Source organism: Pogona vitticeps, chromosome 2 (genome assembly GCF_051106095.1).
Source record: "Pogona vitticeps strain Pit_001003342236 chromosome 2, PviZW2.1, whole genome shotgun sequence".
Lineage (NCBI taxonomy): Eukaryota > Metazoa > Chordata > Lepidosauria > Squamata > Agamidae > Pogona > Pogona vitticeps.
The window spans coordinates 256,326,513-256,345,723 of NC_135784.1; the positions used below are offsets into that span (position 1 = coordinate 256,326,513).

The following is a 19,211-nucleotide window of genomic DNA, read 5'->3' on the forward strand; positions in this document are numbered from 1 at the left end:
CTTGGCGTGCTTTTTTCCTGCTGGTGACACAGGCATGATATTGTGCAGCAATGTTGGGCTATTTCCTGTAATTTTGAATCATGAATACAGAAACACAATATCTCACATTCATAAATCAGAAGGGAGGGTATTTACTGAAGAATGTAATTTCTTTACTCCTTTGTCATGGTGTCTCTGCTCATTTTAATCCAATGAGAGTTAAGATTGGTTAAGCCCATTAATTTAATCGTGTTATGTATGTTTAAACTTGGCATTGGATGTAGGTCAGTGTGTTGTTGTTTTGTATCTACCCTGTTTTTACCTTGTGTGTGTTTATTTCATTAATAACTTTTTAGTTTTTGCCAGAGGTCAAGCGTGTAGGTTTTCTTAGTGTGTCTGAAATCAGAATTTCCTGTTTTCACCTACCTAGCCATTTAGCCTCTCTACTAGAAGTATAGAGTTTATATGTACTCAGAAAGAAGCAGAGGAAAGCCGGCAGGGAACCCGCTCTTCCCTGGCCAAATGGCCACAGCTAGGAAGAAAATAACTAGTAGAACTGTATGTATTTGCCTCATCTAGCTAGGAAGGAGGTGACACATATTTCTCTAAAATGTGTGGAAAACTTCAGAGATATGTGGGATTGAATGTGTGGGTGTTTTCAGTGTCATGATAATAGAAATCCCTAAAAAATAATTTATGATGAGAAGAAACAGGTTGGCAATATGGCAGCAGTTGTTCTCTTCCTAAAGGACAGAAGCCTCCGTTCAGTTTCTGAAAGGACTGATCATTTTCAACATAGTTCAAGTTTTCCCCCTGATGGATCACTTTAGAAGAGAACAGTTAGTTACATAAATTGAAATAATTTACTAACTGATAAGTGGAGAATCTGTCTCATGAGAATGAAAGTAACACCTAGAGTCTGTCAAATGACAATGAGAGTAACACTCACTGAAAGTAGTACTTCTTAGTAGGCAGTTATGGCGTAGCACTGTTCCGCTCTTTTGGAGCTTGTTTAAAAGAACAAGGGGCACACGGTCTTCCCTTCTTAAGCTGCAGATTTGCTTCTAATGGGTGGGCTCATTCATATTGCCATTAACAGTGTCTTTATCAGGGTTTAGTGGTGAATTGTCCATTCCTTGAATATCATCCCTAGTATATTTGTTCATCCATTTCAGTACTTGCTCTATGATACATGTATGGAGGTGAGTGGTCCTGGCTTAATTATACAGTACCATGGTTTCTATTGTATGCAAGTGGTATGAATTAGTTAACTCTGTGCTATCACAGTGCTGAAATCCAAAAGCAGATTTTACTAGAAATGGAAAAAGCACTTAAAAATCAAAATAAGTCATATGATCTAGATGGGGAAAATGGATTATAGATTGAGTATTATCTTTATGGGATCACTAAAAATTTACAAACAAGATGAGCTTTCAGATCTTCCAGAACTCCCCTTCATACATGGGTTTAGCAGATATGTAATTCATATTTAATTATAATTAGTTATTATCCATGGTGTTCTAAAACCTGCTTGGTACCTGGTTTAAACTTCAATAAATTGAATTTCTGCTGGTCTACATCTGTTGAGCCATGAAACCAATACTAGGCAGTGTTGTGATTCTTAAAGAATAATGACACATACATTCAGTAGTTTTCTGAAACTTTTATGTAAGAATGCTTTTGTATTGATAAAATGTTAGGTGAACCTGAGGTGTGCAACCAGAAATAATGCCACATTTAAATCTGATTAGCCTTCTTATCAAACGAATTGGAGGTAATGTGTTTTTTATAGTAACTCTGAAAGATAAACATAAGATAAACATGTAATTCTAATTAGAATTGGTGTTGTTACGTGCCATCAAGTTGCTTCTGGCTTATGGCAACTTTATGAATGAGAGATCTCCAGAATGCCCTGTCCTTAACGACCTGTTCAGCTCTTGTAAACTCAAACCTGTGGCTTCCTTCCATCTTGTATTTGGTCTTCTTCTTTTCTTGCTGCCTTCAACATTTCCCAGCATTATTTCGTTTTCCACAGAATTCTGTCTCCTTATGATGTGCCCAAAGCAGCCTCAGTTTCAACTTTTTTGCCCCCAAAGATAGTTCAGGCTTCATATGATCTAGGACCCACTTGTTTATCTTTTTGGCAATCCAGAGTATTTGTAAAGCTCTTCTCCAGCATCATATTTCAAACAAAACAATTTTCCCCTGTCAGCTTTCTTTCCTGTCCAGCTTTTGCACCCATGGTGATCAGGAATGCAATCGTGTGGATGATCTTATTTATTTGGTTTCTTTACTGCCCATCTGGCTGCAGGGCCACTCTGGATGGTTTACAACTAAAACTGATAAACAATATTATGAAACAGTAAGCACAATAACAATCAAAATTAAACATCAAATAAACATAGATTAGCAACATAAGTAAACTAAAAATAAATAGGACAATTTAAAGGCAAGATGGTAGAATGGGTAGTATAAAACGCTGAAGTGTGTAGCATTATTATGTTAAATACCCTGGGAAAGCCCGCCGAAAAGTCATGTTTTCAGTGATCACTTAAAACTTTCCAGTGAAGGGACCAGGGCAATTTCAGGTGGGAGGTTGTTCCAAAAACAGAGCCACTGCCAAGAAGGCCTGATTTTTAGTCTTCTCTTTCCGGGCCTCTCTCAGTGTCAGTGTTCTCATCCGCCGAGACTGGGAAGATCATGTAAAACGGGCAGATTCATTGGAAGGAGGCATTCTGCCATTTATCTTAGTCTCCATTGACCAATCCTTACACTTGATGATCTTTTCAGATTCCTTAATTGCTGCCCTTCCAGTTCTTGGTCTTCTAATTTCTTGGCTGCAGTCTCCATTTTGGATTGATAATTGAACCAAGGTACATTATTTAAATTTCTTCACTATTAACATTAAAGTTGTGTAGTTTTTTCTGTAATCATGTTTTTTTATTTTTCATCTTAATGTTCAACTGGAGTCCTGCCTTGGCACCATCTTCTTTCACTTTCACTAAAAGTCATTTCTAGTTAGTGTTGGTGTACAACAGTGAACCTAGACATAGTGATAAAATAGAGGAGGAAGTCAGATAATTTAAAGCGTAAGAAAACTGTGATCTTGTTCAGATAAGCTAAGCTTTTGGAACAACATTTTACAGAACTGGAATATTAGCAAAGTGGTATGCTAATAACACTACCAATACTATGTTTGGTAGTGTTATTAGCATACCACTCTGCATCTGGGAAGAGCTCCTCCAAACAATCTGTAACACATATTTGAATTCTTTAATCTAAAGTTTTGTTTGTTTCCCTGAAGAAAGCATTATGCATTATTACAAGTGCTACCTACTCTTAAAATGTTTAATTTGTGGTGTTAGTTAGCCATTCCTTCTGTCAAGCTACTCCTCTACTTCATTCCTCCTCCCACTTTTTTGGTGTGAATGCCCTGGCTAGTGCCCAAAGATACAGTGTGGACAATCACAATATAGAAACCCTTAAGCGAAAAGGTGTCCTGTCTTTTTCGTTGAGTTGCATGGCAGCTAATTTTTCTTTAAAGCAGTCCCATGAGAATCTTCAGCTTGCCCCACCTGCTTTCTTTTGTCTTTCATATGCAGCCCTCAGTTGTATGAGGTTACCTTATCTATCTATAGAGCTAGCTAGCTATGCTCTTTAAAATGAGATAAAGTATCTTCTTCACGATAAACTTTCTGTAGCTTTCAGTATTGACAATATTGGTTTTGTGAGTCTTAATGTTAGGCACAAACTGTTCTTTATTCAACATTTTGACCATATTGCTGTTCAGCATTCTCTATATGTAATTTTTTTCATGTGTCAAGAAAAGAATTACTGATACCAGTTTTACTCTTTTTGCCATAAGCTTGACAGCAACACAGCTTCTTGCAAAGTTGGATGTCAGCAGCTCCCTGTCAGTTTACAGCATCCATCTGTTTCAGTTCATAGTGGAGTTGAGACACACATGGTACCTTTTGTGTGACTTAGAAGTTTATGTTCTTGTGCCTGCAAAGATGTAGGAAATAGTACAGTGGCTATTAAAACGTTTGTTTGTTTTTTCTTTCTGTCTTTCTAGGTTGACAGTTGCCTTTTTTGCACTATCTGGTCTGGATATGCTGGATTCCTTGGATGTGGTAAATAAGGATGATATAATAGAATGGATTTATTCCCTACAGGTCCTTCCCACAGAAGACAGTGAGTGAGTTTTTAGCTTTTATCTTATTGACATTTCATTATATTTGATTTTACTGTTTCTAGCTTTTGAGAATGTCCCTAGTTTATAATGTTGCTCAGCACTTGCATGTTATAAATTCTTAGCATTTTAAATATTTATATACTCTTATCCAGGCTGTAGAATGGTGCAGTATAGCATTGTACTCTGCTAAGTGTGGCTTTACCAAGAGTATGACATAGCTGCAGATGTGTTGGGCATAATAGGTTGAAGTTTCACACAGGGACTATTTCTTTTAAAAAGGTGTTACTCTGATAGTGCTAAAAGAGTTTTTTTGTTGTTGTTCGTTATATATTTCTTGCTATTGTCATCATTATTATTGAGCAGTAGGTTTTTTTTTAAATGTTAGTAGCAGTTAGTAACTGTTGAATTGGCTGAAGGTTACACAGGCTCATTCTTTTCCCAGGAGACCCACTGGGCAGTTGAACTCCCAACTTTTGACTCTGGAGCCAGATACTGTACCTGACTCACTGAGCTATCCAGCCACTTTTCCAAAAACTGGTATCTTTGATATAAAGAGACAAACACTAGATGGTGCTGTGTCATAAGTCATTTTGAACAAGCCACATTGTGTTTCAATAGCTTGCCCCAAGAGCAAAAAAGTTTTGTAGCACCTTAAATGCAAACTAATGTATACAGCTTATGCCATTAAAGCTTATATTATAATAAATATTATTATATAAACCTTACATTACAATGAATCTTTAAGTATTATAAAACTCTTCTTGCTTTTGCTTTAAATGGCAGTAATTCAGCCAACTTTGTGTTTGGCTTTTCTTACAGTTTCATTTCTAACAATAGCTGACTGAAATATTACCCAAGTATGAAATTATGTTCTTCATTGTACATTAATATCTTGTTTCTTAACCACAGTATCTGTAAGCCTATCAGTATTGAGAAATTTCTTTGTAACTGTTTTTAGCTTCTTTTCTGTCATCTCTGAATCTATTTTGAAATTGTGAAGCTTCAGAATTAGCTTTAGACAATCTTCCTAAATTGTTACCATGAAATGTCATATTGATCCAAAATACCTGCTGTTTTAGTTTTACTGGAGAACTCCTTCTTGATGGATGTTTCCCATAAATTTGACATAGCATCCTCTTGATTAATTTATTGGATGCTTAACTAAAATCTAGAGGCCTATAGATATTGTAAGATCAGTCTGAAAATGTAAGTTTCAAGTAACAAAGACACTGATGCTACTTAAAAAACAAAAAAACACTTGACATCATTAGTTTTCAAAGTGGTAGCCATTTTAGCCTCTTTCAGAAGGTATAATGCAGGCAAAACTAGAAACAGAAATAAAGTACAGTGGTGCCTCGCTTAACGTTTGCTTCGTTTAACGTTTTTTTCGCTTAACGTTTATTTTTTCAGAGGCAGATTGTGCTTCGTATAACGTTTTTCCCTATGGGCGATTTTCGCATAGCGTTTTTGGGACCATGCTTCGCTTAACGTTTTTGGTTTTAGGTCCCCTGCTTCGCTTAACGTTTTTTTTTTTTCAATTTAAAAAGTGTCTTAGAAGGGTCCAAAACGGTTCTAAATGCTTGGATTCGTTAGAGGACCCCTTAAGTCATGTGCAAACCTGATTTGGCTTTGATCTGACATTTTGTTAATTTTTTGTGAATTTTTGTTTTTTGGCCCATAGGAACCAATGGACCTGTCAAAATCTGACAGCTCCATGCTTTCCTATGGGGGAGAAAACAATTTACAAAAAATTAACGAAAGTTCAGATCAAAGCCAAATCAGGTTTGCACACAACTTAGGGGGTCCTCTAACGAACCCAAGAATTTAGAACAGTTGCTGAGTCTTCATTAATTTTTTGTGAATTTTTTCTTCCCCCATAGGAAATAATGGAGCTGTCAGATTTTGACAGCTGTCAAAAGTTGGGGGAAAAAAATTCACCATTAATTAACGAAAAGTCAGATCAAAGCCAAATTAACTTTTGCATCCGTTTTAGAGGGTGCAGAAGCTAATCCAAGCATTTAAAACCATTTTTGACCCTTTTATGACACACTTAATTTTGCAAAAATTGACTTCGCAAAGCCATTGAAACCTATTGAGTCAGCTACAATACATTCCAATGGAGGATACATTGTATCGTTTAACGATGTTTCCTATGGGTTTTTTCGCTTAAGGACGGCAATCCGTGCCTATTGGAACGGATTAACCGGTTTCCAATGCATCTCTATGGGAAATGGTGTTTCGCATAAAGTTTTTTTCACATAAGGTTTTTTTTTTTGGAACCAATTAAAAACGTTATGCGAGGCACCACTGTATTAGTCTGAGGAAGGGGATTGTCATCGGCAAAAATGCATGTTGAAATGAATATGTTATTCCTTCATATATCCCAATAATTTTGCTTGTGTTTGTTTTTGTTTTGTTTTGTCCTTGTCCTTGTTTTGTTACATGCTGACCCTTACCAGTGTTCTCATGGGCTGTCAAATACAGTACCTAGTCGAGTGTTAGTGAAAGATCAGTGATGCAGTCATGCTACCCTGCATGGTGTTGAAATATTGGTGCTGTTGCCTCAGTGAAATCACTCTTTCTGTACCCTTCTTTCAAGTAGCTGCTGTCTCATGTCTCTCCTTCAAAACCACTTTCCTTCACATCTCATAGGGATATTTTCACCTTTTTGGTGGGATGTGAATCTTGTCCCATCTCACACATGATCCAGGGGAAAGAGAGCCAGCTCGCCCTCTTGCTAGCCTGCCTTGGGACAGCTTGAGTGCTGCTTGGCTTCCTGTGCTCCATTCTTTGTCATCGTGTGTGTACAATGTGTCATCTAGAAAAGGAGCTGTCCTGTAGCTAGCCTATTGGGCTGCTTGAAAAACATTCCTTCTTCCTCTGTCTGTCTGTGTGTAAGTGTGTGCTCTGCAGTATTCTGTTGCTGAGCTCAGGAGACACAGGAGGGGCCAGAGTAGAAGTGTGTGGGAGATACTAGGAAAGCCATGACAGCTGCCATTGCCTTCACACTTCACAAGCCGTGCAAGAAGAAAGTGGGGATGCTGGTCTCTGGAGGGTAGCTTCTCTTTTTTCCACCCATGGATTACAGCCTCTTCCCACCATAATAATAATAATAATGTGCTGTCAAGTCAGTTCTGACTTGCGACCTTTTTCCGGGTTTTCCAGGTAGAATCTGCTCAGAAGGGGTTTACCATTCCCCACAGACTGGCTCTTCTCCTTGAAAACACAATGGGGAATTGAATTCCCAACCTCCAGTTCTGCATCCAGATACCTAACTCTCTGAGCTATCCAGCCAGCTTGTAGATTTGGAACATGTGAATGTGTGCATGCGTGTTGAGGGAGTAAAGTGTGTGTTTCGGTCTCTATGTGTATGAATATATGTATATGATCTCATATAGGTGCCCCACACTCTTGAATATGCAACTATGCTAATGCAAAATATTCAGTAACAGCTAAGTTTATACTTCAATACATTTCTTGTTTTTAATATGACAGAAGAAAACTCTCTGTGCTGCAGCCAGGGATTTGTTAAGAAAAAAAGCTGACATGATGATGAAAAATTTAGACCTGGTTATTAAAGCTAGATGTAGTTGTCAATAGGGAGACATTTTACCATTCTTCAATGCAAACTATAGACATACTTCTCTTGAACTGCTAAGCTACATTACCGGAACAGTCTTTGTTACCATGCCACTAATACTGCCTGTAGCGGGCCACTCTGAAGCTTCTACCAATACAGGCCTCCTAGAGTGCTCACTACTCTTCTTCTACTGCTGCCACCAAAGTTTATTCAGTAATCAAAAAGGACATGTGTTTCTTCTAAAACAAAAACTGTGTTTATTGATTTGACAAAATAAAAGGAGTGAATCACAGGTAGTAAATCAAGTTGTAAATCAAGTTTCTCATTTAATGTACCACACACAGACTTTTCCCTCACTGACTATCTCTCACAAATCTATCTCACTCTCTCAAACTATTTATCTCATCTCTTCAAACTCTCAAAAACTCTCTCACACACATCACACCCCCCTTATATAATCCAGCTCCTCCCCCTTCTGCACCACCCTCCGTCCTCTCATTGGCTGATGTTCCACTGCCCAGCTGTGACGGACAGGTGAGAGCAGAGCTGTATGTTACACTGCCATACCCTATAGTGCTTTTATGCATAACAGCACTTTTATTTTGCTTTTTAAAATTTTCCTATCCTGTGATGTGCCCCAGCAGAGTTATTTACGTCTCTTTCTTAATCCCGTTTACTCTTCCTACTCCAGAAGGAAACAACGTTTTGCACTAGCTGTTAACAGTTTTGTCCTTCCAAGACTGAATACTGTACAGGGAAGGATGAAGGGACTGTTTTGTGAAGAATAGAGCTACTGCAAGTGGGGGGGGGGGGGGGAGAAAAGTAGATTTATCTTCTGGAGGAAAAGATTAAGATCCATAATCACTTTGAAAAGAGATTTTTGCTGGTCTGTCATCTGGCATATATGAACCCTTTTCTTAGAATGTCTGCAAAGCTTGCTCATAAGAAACTAACTGAGGGTTAATTGAGACAAGTAGCTGAATGGGAATGAAAGATAAAACCGTATCAGTGTTCTAATATTGCATTGTACACTTGTTACCATAAGAGTGCTGAGGTTTTGCTTAATCTTCAGAGATGTATGGTATATTTGACTTGTGGGGAATCAATGCCATTTCCCCTATAAATTCCTTTCCTTGAGTTTTTGTGGTTTCATCTTGACAGATTATGTTTCCTTGTCTACAGAAAAATTGAAAAAAACAAATGTATTTTTCTTTTAATTACTGGTGACAGTGGGAGGGCGTAATGTCTAATTACATGTGTAACATATAAATGTAGCTTAATGGTGAATTGGAAGTAAAGGACAAAATCCTGTTGGTGCAGTTACACTGACTAGATCTGGACAATGAGAATCTAAATTAATTCAAAGCTTCCCCCTGTTTCAGATTCTGAGGCACTCCAGGGTTCTGTTTTGCCCTTGAAAAGCCTTTGGTAGTCTCAGGATTGGGGGAGCCTTTTAAAAAAATCCCTTTGCCAATGGTTCTGATCCCAACAGTAGTGATCTGGTGGCAATTTTTGACTGTTAAAGGCTCCCTGCCCCCCATCCCCATTGTCAGGCTATCACAGGCTTGTCCATGGCAGAAAGGAGTCTTAGGGAGAACCTGAATCAGGGGGATAGAAAACTTTCAATTAATAAAAATTGTTGCTGGTATTTGGATCTGGTTTACTCTGGGATAACTACTCAGTGAAGATAGGAGGGCCTGGCGAGCTCTGGTCCATGGGGTCACGAAGAGTCGGACACAACTAGAGTAGACCAAATAGGCGGGGTATAAATCAAATAAACAAACAAACTAAACGACTAAACATCTACTACTCAGTGGGATTTTACCAAATGAGGTCTGTACAGTGCTGGTGTTCTGCTGTTACATATTTTTGTTTGAAGGTTAGTAATTTGACTTTTGAAGTTTTTAAGAACTCTAAAATGAATACTGTCTAGACTCAATGATGTGTGTTTTAGTTTGTCAGTGAGGGCTAGAACTAGAGCTTTGCCTTGTGTCGCCACTGTATACCTCATGTGAGTCATGGGTAGGTGCTGTACATCATTTGCATTAGATAGAACTATTAATTTACAGTTATTTCTACAGCCACTGTGTGATTAATGTATTTCTCATGGCTAATTAAGAACTGGACAGCAGGCCTGTGTTTCTTCAGTAACTGCTGGAGCAGGAGTTCCCATGAACATGCATGCTTTGCAGCATTGCTCTTTCAGTTAGATATAATGCTTTTAAATGTTCAGAGAACATTACTGGGATCCCAGGCATCTGATCTCCATCATATGATTTTAGCTTTCTTTATCTTGGTACTAGCACTAATGTTTGTACTTTCATCATATCTTTAAAAACAGTTGGGGTTTTTTTTGTTTTTGCTTTTGCTTTGTTTTTGTCTCTTCAGAAATTAATGAGGCTTTGTTGGTGACAAAAGGAAGTTATATGCGAGTTCATGAAAATTCTTCAAATAATTGTTTGAAATAGTATATTGTATCTGGTGTAGTAGAACCCAGGTGGCACTGTATCATAAAACTTTTAAGTTGCTATCCAGCCACTCCGGCCCCATGCCCACCCCCCTATTGAGGGGACAAATACAAGGGAGACAGCCTGAGGTATTGGGAGAGGTTTATCCATCCGTTTCCTTGGCTAGAGGGTTCAGCATAAAATGGCTTCACTTTCAAGAACTCAGCGTTTTTTGCAACATTGCAGTCATTATGATTCTGGGTTGGTTGCTGTATCAGAGGTCAGTTCCAGACAAATTGAATGTGTCTGGGACTGATCTTTAATACAACAGCCAACCCAGAATGAGTAGAACTCATGTTGAAGAATCACAAATTTGGTGGCACCAGGACTGACTGTAGTGTGACAGGCAAAGCTAACAGTATGTAGTTCTGAAATTCAGTTGAATTAGTAGTGAGCTGCAGTAAGATTTTAAATTGTAGTTTAATTGTTGAATGTCAAATTCTGGTAATTCCTAAAAAATATACTCTGCCTCTTTTTTACATTCGAAGGAATGTACATAGCAAACTTTTTTTTCCCCTTCCCAAGGATCAAACATGCATCGGTGTGGATTCCGTGGTTCTTCATATCTAGGAATGCCGTTCAATCCATCCAAGGTTAGTGATTCCTGTATGAAGAAACAGTCTATTCTCATTAAAAAAATTAACCAATGAAAAAAGAAACTGGGAATGGTGGGAGCAGGTGATTACCCCCCCCACACACACTAAACTATAGTAGGAGTCACATGAAATTCCAAAACAGTTGAGCACTGCATGAACGTGTCATGATATGCTGTCTCTTTTTAAGTTTTGTGCAAGTTACTTCCTACTTTGCAGCACAGTATAGTTTATTTCTTATATTTAAGTTACGCGTGTCATATGAACAAGGATTGATCCAGGTGTGCAGGGCAAGGATAAAGTACTTTGCTTGCTTTAAAATGTTTAATTTTTTCTGAATTGTCTTTCAAGACAAAGCCCGTTCAAAGTGGATTGCAAAATGGAAATCTAAAACAATAATTTTGGAACATTGTTCACTATTACATCCAAGGCAACTATATTTTTGAGGTAACTATTTGAAATATTTTGGAGAAATGAGTGCATGACCTAAGGCTTGCTCATAGAATTGGAGTAGTATTCAGTAGCTTTGTAATCCAACAGACTTCTCAGGAAGTCTGGAAGTTAGAATATCCCCAACAGATGAAGTCTAACCTCTGCTTGAAGACCTCCAAGAGGGAAAGGAGGCCCTGGAACTGTGATTCAGAGCCCATATGAGTGGTTCTCTTGTCAAACACATGTTACCATCAAAAGGTTTCAGTAAATATTCAGTAAATAAAATCTGCCTTCATATTACTGAATTCCTATTAGAGCTAGTCCTGTCCTCTGAAATAGTAGAGAATGAGTCTTCTGTGAGGTAACTGCTTGGGTGCTTGAAGAATACTGTCATTATTACAGTTTGTGATTTGGAAACCATGGTTCTGTGATTAGAGCCTAAAATTACATTGATCTTTTTTAAAGTCACATCACATTGATTGATTTTTACCTTATAATTTACTACAAATTGAAGATTATTTTCTCATGTATTACCAAGCTTCTTTAAGTACTTATGAATTTAATTATATGTATTTTCTCCTAAATGCAGGGATTTGCATTTCTCTCCACTGGGTTTCATTTTGCCAGTTTTTAAACTAGTTTTTAATTCTACTACAGTCATTTTCATTTTATTCTCTTATTGGTTAGGTAACTCCCAGGTTGTATCATTTGCAAATTAGATAGGGATTTCTTCCACCACTTCACACTAAGCAGTGGTTTTGACATTGTGTAAACTCTTGAGACATAGGAGTTGCAAACTGACATGAACATGGTGAACCCTGTTCTTTGACACACACTTTGCATAGAATCAGCTAAGCAGTAAAGCTATGCAACCTCCATTCATCGTGTGAATTTGTAAGACTTTCTTCAGGGTCTGTGGAAATAAAAGCCAGATACTGAGCAGGAATGCTTGCTGCTATGTGTAAGTTTTATTTGACTGTTGTATTGGAATGATGAAGTTTCTGAGCATATACAAGCCAAATATAATGATGATGGTTTTAATTCAGTTGGCATTAACTGAATTAAAGCCAACTCTCTTTAAAATGCATACCAGGTGTGGTCATTCTCTTTGCATCTTGGTGTTAGACAAAAAGTTTGGTTACTTTTGCTTCAACAGATGTGGATTCATGCTTCACTTCAATACAGTGGTGCCTCGCTTAGCGATCGCTCCATTGAGCGATGAATTCACATAGCGAGGGGGTCCGGGCCATCTCTGGAGCATTCGCTCAGCGATGGCCCCTATGGGGTTTTTTCGCTGTGCGATGATCGTTAAGCGAACTGCTGTTTGCTTAACGATTTTCGCATAGCGAAGCCGCGCGAAACAGCTGATCGGCGGTTCCAAACTGGCCGCCGGAACTTTTCGCGCCGTGCCCTCGCTTACCGAGGGCGTGAAAATGGCCGCCCCTATGGAGGAGCTTCGCTCAATGGTGAGTTTTGGGGCCCATTGGAACGCATTAAACCAAGTTTAATGCGTTTCAATGGGTTTTTTTTGTTCCGTTGAGCGATGTTTCCCATAGCGAGGGTTAATCCGGAACAGATTAACCCTCGCTATGTGAGGCACCACTGTATTGGGAGCTATATATTTGAATGTAATATACTAAATCAGGTTCCACTTGATTGGTATATAATTTTTATCATGTCCCTTTGATGAAACAAATTGTGTAGTTCTGCACGTATTTTGTAGATGGGTTGATGATGTAGTTGTGGTTAAACTTGGTTGTTTGATGGCATTGTGGGAGACGTCACAAGTGGAGGTTCCAGAGCATAAGATTCCTTCTTGACATTTATTTATTTATTTTATTTTATTTTATTTCCCGCCTATCTAGTCTATTAAGACCACTCTAGGCGGCTTACAACAAAATATAACAATATAATTAAAAACAGTTTATATAAAGGAAAAATCTTTGGGCCAGATGGGAGAGAGACTAGGAAGAGGAAAGAGAGGAGAAATCGGAAATTAGTGATTGGCTGAGGGGAAGGCCTGCCGAAACATCAGTGTTTTTAGTTGATTTTTTAAAATACCCAGCGAGGGAGCCGCACGAATATCAAGGGGTAGGTTATTCCAGAGGCGAGGAGCCACCGCCGAGAAGGCCCGATTTCTTGTCTTGACATTAACAAGAAGAGTCCGGCAGGATCAAATGAAAGACTTTTCTAGTCCAACATTGTGTCTTCACATTGGCCCACCAAATGCCCATGAAAAGCCTACATTCTCTTGATTGAGTGCCATCTGCAGTGTTCTACTCATGTTTCCAAGCAACTGTTATTTAAAGAAATGCCTTCCACTGGGAAGTGTCATGTGCAAGTGTCATGACTAGCAGTCATTGATAGCCTTTATTCAATCACGTTGTCTAGTCCCCTTTGAAAACTGTCCTTGTTGGAAGCTTTCACTACATGTTGTGATGACAAATTCTCCAGTTTATTTATGTACAGTACTTCATTCTTACCATTCTCCTTCACTAGGTAGTCCTGAGTTCAGGTATTACAAGAAATGAGAAGAACTTTCCCACATTGTATATAATTTTGTTTGCTTCTTCTGCCTGTTTCAAAGTTAAACTGCCCCATCTATTGTAACCTTTTGACAAAGGGAGTTTCTTGACCTCCCTCATAATTTTGGTTGCCATTTTCTTCACTTTTTCAAGGATTATAAAATACTTTTTCAGGTGCCGTGTATTCCCCATTGTAATAGTGCCTGTTAAGAGGCATCTGTGCGCTTGTCTGCTGGCATGCTGACTGGATGGACAGAGATGCTATTCCAAGCATTTCTGTTTGCCATTGTCAGTTCTTGTGAGGAAGGCACAAAAATAGATGTCCTTGTAATAAAAGAATATGATGGGCAGAGGCTCCAGCACATGCTCACATTCTTTATTGTTATTTGAGATACAAAGTACTTCTTTAAAAAGGCTGGGTAGGTTTATAAAGGAAAAATTCCACATAAGAAATCTGACTTGTATCATATTGATGTTTGCACTTAAGTCTATCCTAGATGTAGCCACTAGCCCAGCTGTGTGACCTAGAATCTTTAATATAAATCCCAGAGAATGGTGCTAGGGTGACACCCTCTTATCTGGAGTGCTGGCTTTCAAGCAGATTAGCTCATGAGAATTTCTACTTCATTTCTCAAATATTTTGTTATTTTTCATTAAGAAGTGGTCTGAGTGAGTTGTTCAGTATTCTCAACTGAAATTTATCATTATACAGTGGTGCCTCGCTTAACGAGTGCACCGTTTAACGAAAAACCCGTATAGCGATCCCTTTTTGGGGATCGCTATATGGATCAGCCCCAATCGCCGCACTCGCTTTGCGACGATTGGGGCTCTGGCGGCCATTTTGGAGCCGCCGATCAGCTGATCGGCGGCTCCAAAATGGCCGCCGGAGCGAAAACATCGCTGGAGGGGGGAAGTTTACACACTTATTGGAACGCATTAAACTAAGTTTAATGCGTTCCAATAGGTTTTCCTGCCCCGCACAGCGATGTTTTCGTATAGCGAAGGTTAATCCGGAACGGATTAACCTCGCTATACGGGGCACCACTGTACATCTATCGATAGTTGCAGTGATTGAAATTTGTCATCTAGAACTGCACTAAACCATCAGTTTTAGAAATCCATGCAAAGTACTTTTGGTGTTAGAACTATGCCTGATCTTAAAATAGCTGGATACTATTGCTTGCACAGTTGTGGGTCACAAAGAGGGTGGGCATTTATATATAGCCCTAGTCCTTGGATGGTTTCCTTCTGAATAATGAGGGTTCAGGAAATGACCTTAAATTTCCTCTAAAATATATGCTTAATTTATTATGAGCATAAAATCATATAATTTTTTAACAAACTAAAATTTGAATTATCTTGTGTTTCAGGCTCCTGGTGTTTCTCATCCCTATGATAGTGGACACATAGCAATGACTTACACAGGCCTCTGCTGCTTAGTTATTCTTGGCGATGACTTGAGCCGAGTAAATAAAGAAGCATGCTTGGCAGGACTCAGAGCTCTCCAGCTGGAAGACGGGAGGTACAGTGAATTCTGTGTTGCAAGGCTTTAAATATTTTTAGAAGGAAAAACTGGATCAAAACACATAATGTACAGTACTTTAAAGTACACATTGGCCAGGCTGTATCCAGCTTGGAGGAAGATGAGATGTGAACATATAAGCAAAAAGGAAAGATCTTCCTCTTGCTTGTGTGTTTTGTCTTTCCTCCAGGGTAGACAAACTGAGATGGGGAGGTGCCAGTGAGTAGAATGGTCATTCTTAAGCCTCTTTCCCATTTCATTGGGGATAGGAAGAAAGGGCTGCACTTCATCTTTGAGTGATATACAGTGGGGTCTTGACTTGAGAACTTAATCCGTATTGGAAGGTGGTTCTCAAGTCAAAAAGTCTGTAAGTCAAGTCTCCATTGACCTACAGTGCATTGAAAACCGATTAATCCCGTAACAGGCCGTTTTTGTTCCATTTTGGTTTTTTTCTGGTCTGTAAGTCAAATCTCAGTCTGCAAGTCAAACCTAAATTTTGCGGCCAGAGAAGTCTGTAACTCAAAAAGTCTGTAAGTCAAGCCGTCTGTAAGTCAAGGGTCCACTGTAATTGATTGAGGGGTTCAAAATTCAGTCTTTGCAAGTCAGCTACTTGAGAGGCTGGAGGCTAACAAAAACTACTTTTAGAGAAGTTAAAGATAAAAACGTTGAGGAGATTAAGGTTCTTATAAACCTGAGTTGTGGGGAGAGGTATTGTATAACTTGCTGGATGATTTTAGTTCTCTGTCAGAGCAACTTGATACATATTTGCCTGTACTGAAGTCTGACATTTCTTAGTGTCTCAGGCATGTGTGTTGTTACAGTGGACCCTTGACCTATTGGAACGGTGTCGAAAATTCCGTAGGTCGAAAATGCATTTCCCATAGGAATGCATTGAAAACCATTTAATCCGTTCCGGCCCAAGAAACTCCCCCCCCCCCACAAAAATTAAAATAATTTTGTAAAAAATTAACCTTTTCAAAGCCTTCTAGGGGTCCCCGCCACCGCCATCGCCGCTGCCGGAGGACTCCGAGGGCTTCGGCGCTGCTGCCAGAGGCCTCTCGGAGCACCATCGCCACTGCCAGAGGACTCAGAGAGCTTTGGTGCTGCTGCCAGAGGCCTCTCAGAGCTCCTCCGTCAACACAGGCTCTCCCAGGGTGGACTGGGCCTACCAGGGGAAGGCTTCCCCCGGTAGGCCCGGTCTACTGCCCGGGAAAGCCTGGTAGACCGGGCCTACCAGGGGGAGGCTTCTCCCAGTAGGCCCGGTCTATTCCCTAGGCTTTCCCAGGCAGTAGACTGGGCCTTCCGGGGGAAGCCCTCCCCTGGTAGGCCTGGTCCACCCTGGGAAAGCCTTTGTCAGCAGGGGGAGGAACCTCCGGAGGCCTTCCCCACAGTCATGGGAGGCTTCTCGGAGGTCCCCCCTCACTGCCGATAGTGCTTCGGAGGCACTATTGGCAGTGGGGGGGACCTCCGAGATGCCTACCATGGCGACACAGAAGCCCTGGAAGACACCGGAGGTCCCCCGCCGCTGCTGGAAGCCACGCCGCACCGGGCAATCCTGGCCATGCTCAGACTCCTGGGAGTCTGAGCATGGCCGGGATCACCCGGCTTGGCTTGGCTCCCGGCAGTGGCGGCGGGGGACCTCCAGATGCCTTCCAGGGTTTCTCTGCCACCATTGGAGGCATCTAGGAGGTCCCCCCACCCACCGATAGTGCTTCGGAGGCATTATCAGCGGTGGGGGGGACCTCCAAGATGCCTCCCATGGCGGCAGAGAAGCCCTGGAAGGCATCCGAAGGCAGATCAGTGACCTATGGACTGGAAGGGGGGGGAGGCAGGTCGTAGGTTGATTCTCTGAAGTGAAACTTTGCGTCCGGAGAAGTCCGTAGGTCGAAAGGTTTGTAAGTGGAGCCGCACGTAAGTTGAGACTCCACTGTATTATCATCTACTCTAGAGCCCTTACTATTGTTTCCTATCCACCCATAGATGTGACTCCGATTTTTTAAAATTCCCTTTTCAATTCCATTCCATCCTCATTTGATTGTTCTCTTTAATTAGCATTATTCTCTCTATCACAGTGCCAACGTTTTGGGATGAGGGAAGTGAATCTTTTGCAGTTTGGGTATAGCTGGAAAAAACAATTATTTCAACATATCTATTTTTAATTTCCCATACCTAGTAGCATGTAAGTGCCCATATTCTCTAGAAAATAGATACTGGACATTCAGGGAGAAATTATAAATGCAGAATTTCCATGTGTCTGTTCTGAGGTTTGCAGGGTATAGTCCTCATTATCTCTGCAAAATGTTTCTCAGTCCCTATTAGACACCCTTCATTTTTTTTAAAATTAGCTCTTCGAAGAGTTAATTATTTAATTATTTTTTTAAAAAAAATCTTATAAAAGTAGGGTAAGGTAAGGGGCAGCTGGGATGGGGTATCCTTGGAGAGGGTGGATTTGAATGGATACATTACAGATCAATATTTTTCATAGTACAGTGGTGCCTCGCTTGACGACGTTAATCTGTTCCAGCGAAATTGTTGTAGAGCTAAATCGTCAAGCGGGGGGAACCATTGAAACCCATTGAAAACCGCTCAATGTGCTCCAGTGGGTTAAATACCTAATCGTCAAGCGAAGATCCTCCATAGGGCGGCCATTTTCTGGTGCCTGTTAAGCAAAAAATCCGTCCTAATCACAGCGAGGAGCCATTTTGCACAGCGGGCAGCCATTTTGAAACCCGGCAATCAGCTGTTTTTAGATCGTCGTAATGCGAAGAATCAGTTCCCAAAGCAGGGAACCGATCATCGTCAAATGAAAATCGCCCATTGAAACATCGTTTTGCACTCGCAAAAGCAATCGCAAAAACCTCATCGTCAAGCAGATTCGTCATTTAACGAGATAATCGTTAAGCGAGGCACCACTGTAATTCTGTACATTCTCTTCTAGTAATCGTTCCACATACTGTATCAGAAAGAAGTATAAACAGTGAGCAAGAGGGAAAAATCAAATTCAGACAAATATATTGTTATTCTAATTATTGATTATGTAGCTGATAGTCTATCCATTCTCATACATTTTCCTTTTATTTCTTATTTCCCAAGGGATATGTTTCAATGTCTTCATGTTCCTTCTTTCTCTTATATATTGCTTATCTTATGTTGCTTTCAGAATTTTGTCTCTATATGTGGTTTTGATTAATCTAATTTGTACCTCTCTTGGGAGATGATTTTTTAAAATAAATTCCGAGAGTGTTCTTTTGGTTACATCTATATTCCACTTAATTTCATCCTTCTTGCATCCTTCTCCCAGTCTGACAGTAAATCAGTTGTATCTTCTAAGAGGTCTTCATTTCGAGTTTCTGGTACATTCTGTATTCTCAGAATATGCCATGCATCCTCCATCTGGATTTCAGTCATTGGTGTTTCACTTTGGTTTCATCTGGTTTCAACTTTTCCTAAGTCCTTCTGGAGTTCTATTACTTTTTTCTCCATTTTCTTTGCTAGTCTCGCTGTCTTCTGTATTCCTTGATTTTGCTGTGTCATATCCTCTTTCATTTGCCCCAATTGTAAATTCTTGTCCTCCTGTTGTTTGGAGAGGTCAGACACTTTAATTTTCAGGGCTGAAATATCAGACTTAATTTCATCAAACTTTCTGTCAAAATGGGCTGTCTGTTGGCTGAGCATGGTGCTCATGAGCTTCTCAAAATACTATTTCGTTAATAAAGAAGACTGAATTTCTTGCACCAATCTCAGTGGTATAGTTTCTGGTGCCGGACTTCCTTTCCCCACTGATACCTGCTTTTTTTTTCTCTCCCTTCTTATATAGACTTAAATAATCTGGTACATTAGAGATAAGGAAATATAGAAGGATATGAGAGCAACCAACA

General features: G+C 39.8%; 1 protein-coding gene across 2 annotated transcripts in view; it reads left to right on the forward strand.

The window, feature by feature from the left end:
* PGGT1B (protein geranylgeranyltransferase type I subunit beta) overlaps positions 1-19,211 on the forward strand; it is a 54,334-nt gene that overhangs the window by 3,567 nt on the left and 31,556 nt on the right. The window contains exons 2-4 of one of the 2 annotated variants that reach the window (XM_020780033.3): positions 4,055-4,173; positions 10,787-10,854; positions 15,182-15,333. In XM_020780033.3, the coding sequence (XP_020635692.3) occupies positions 4,055-4,173; positions 10,787-10,854; positions 15,182-15,333 (339 nt within the window). Of the gene's footprint in view, positions 1-4,054; positions 4,178-10,786; positions 10,855-15,181; positions 15,334-19,211 lie in introns of both variants that reach the window. The other variant, XM_020780034.3, reaches the window with a different exon arrangement.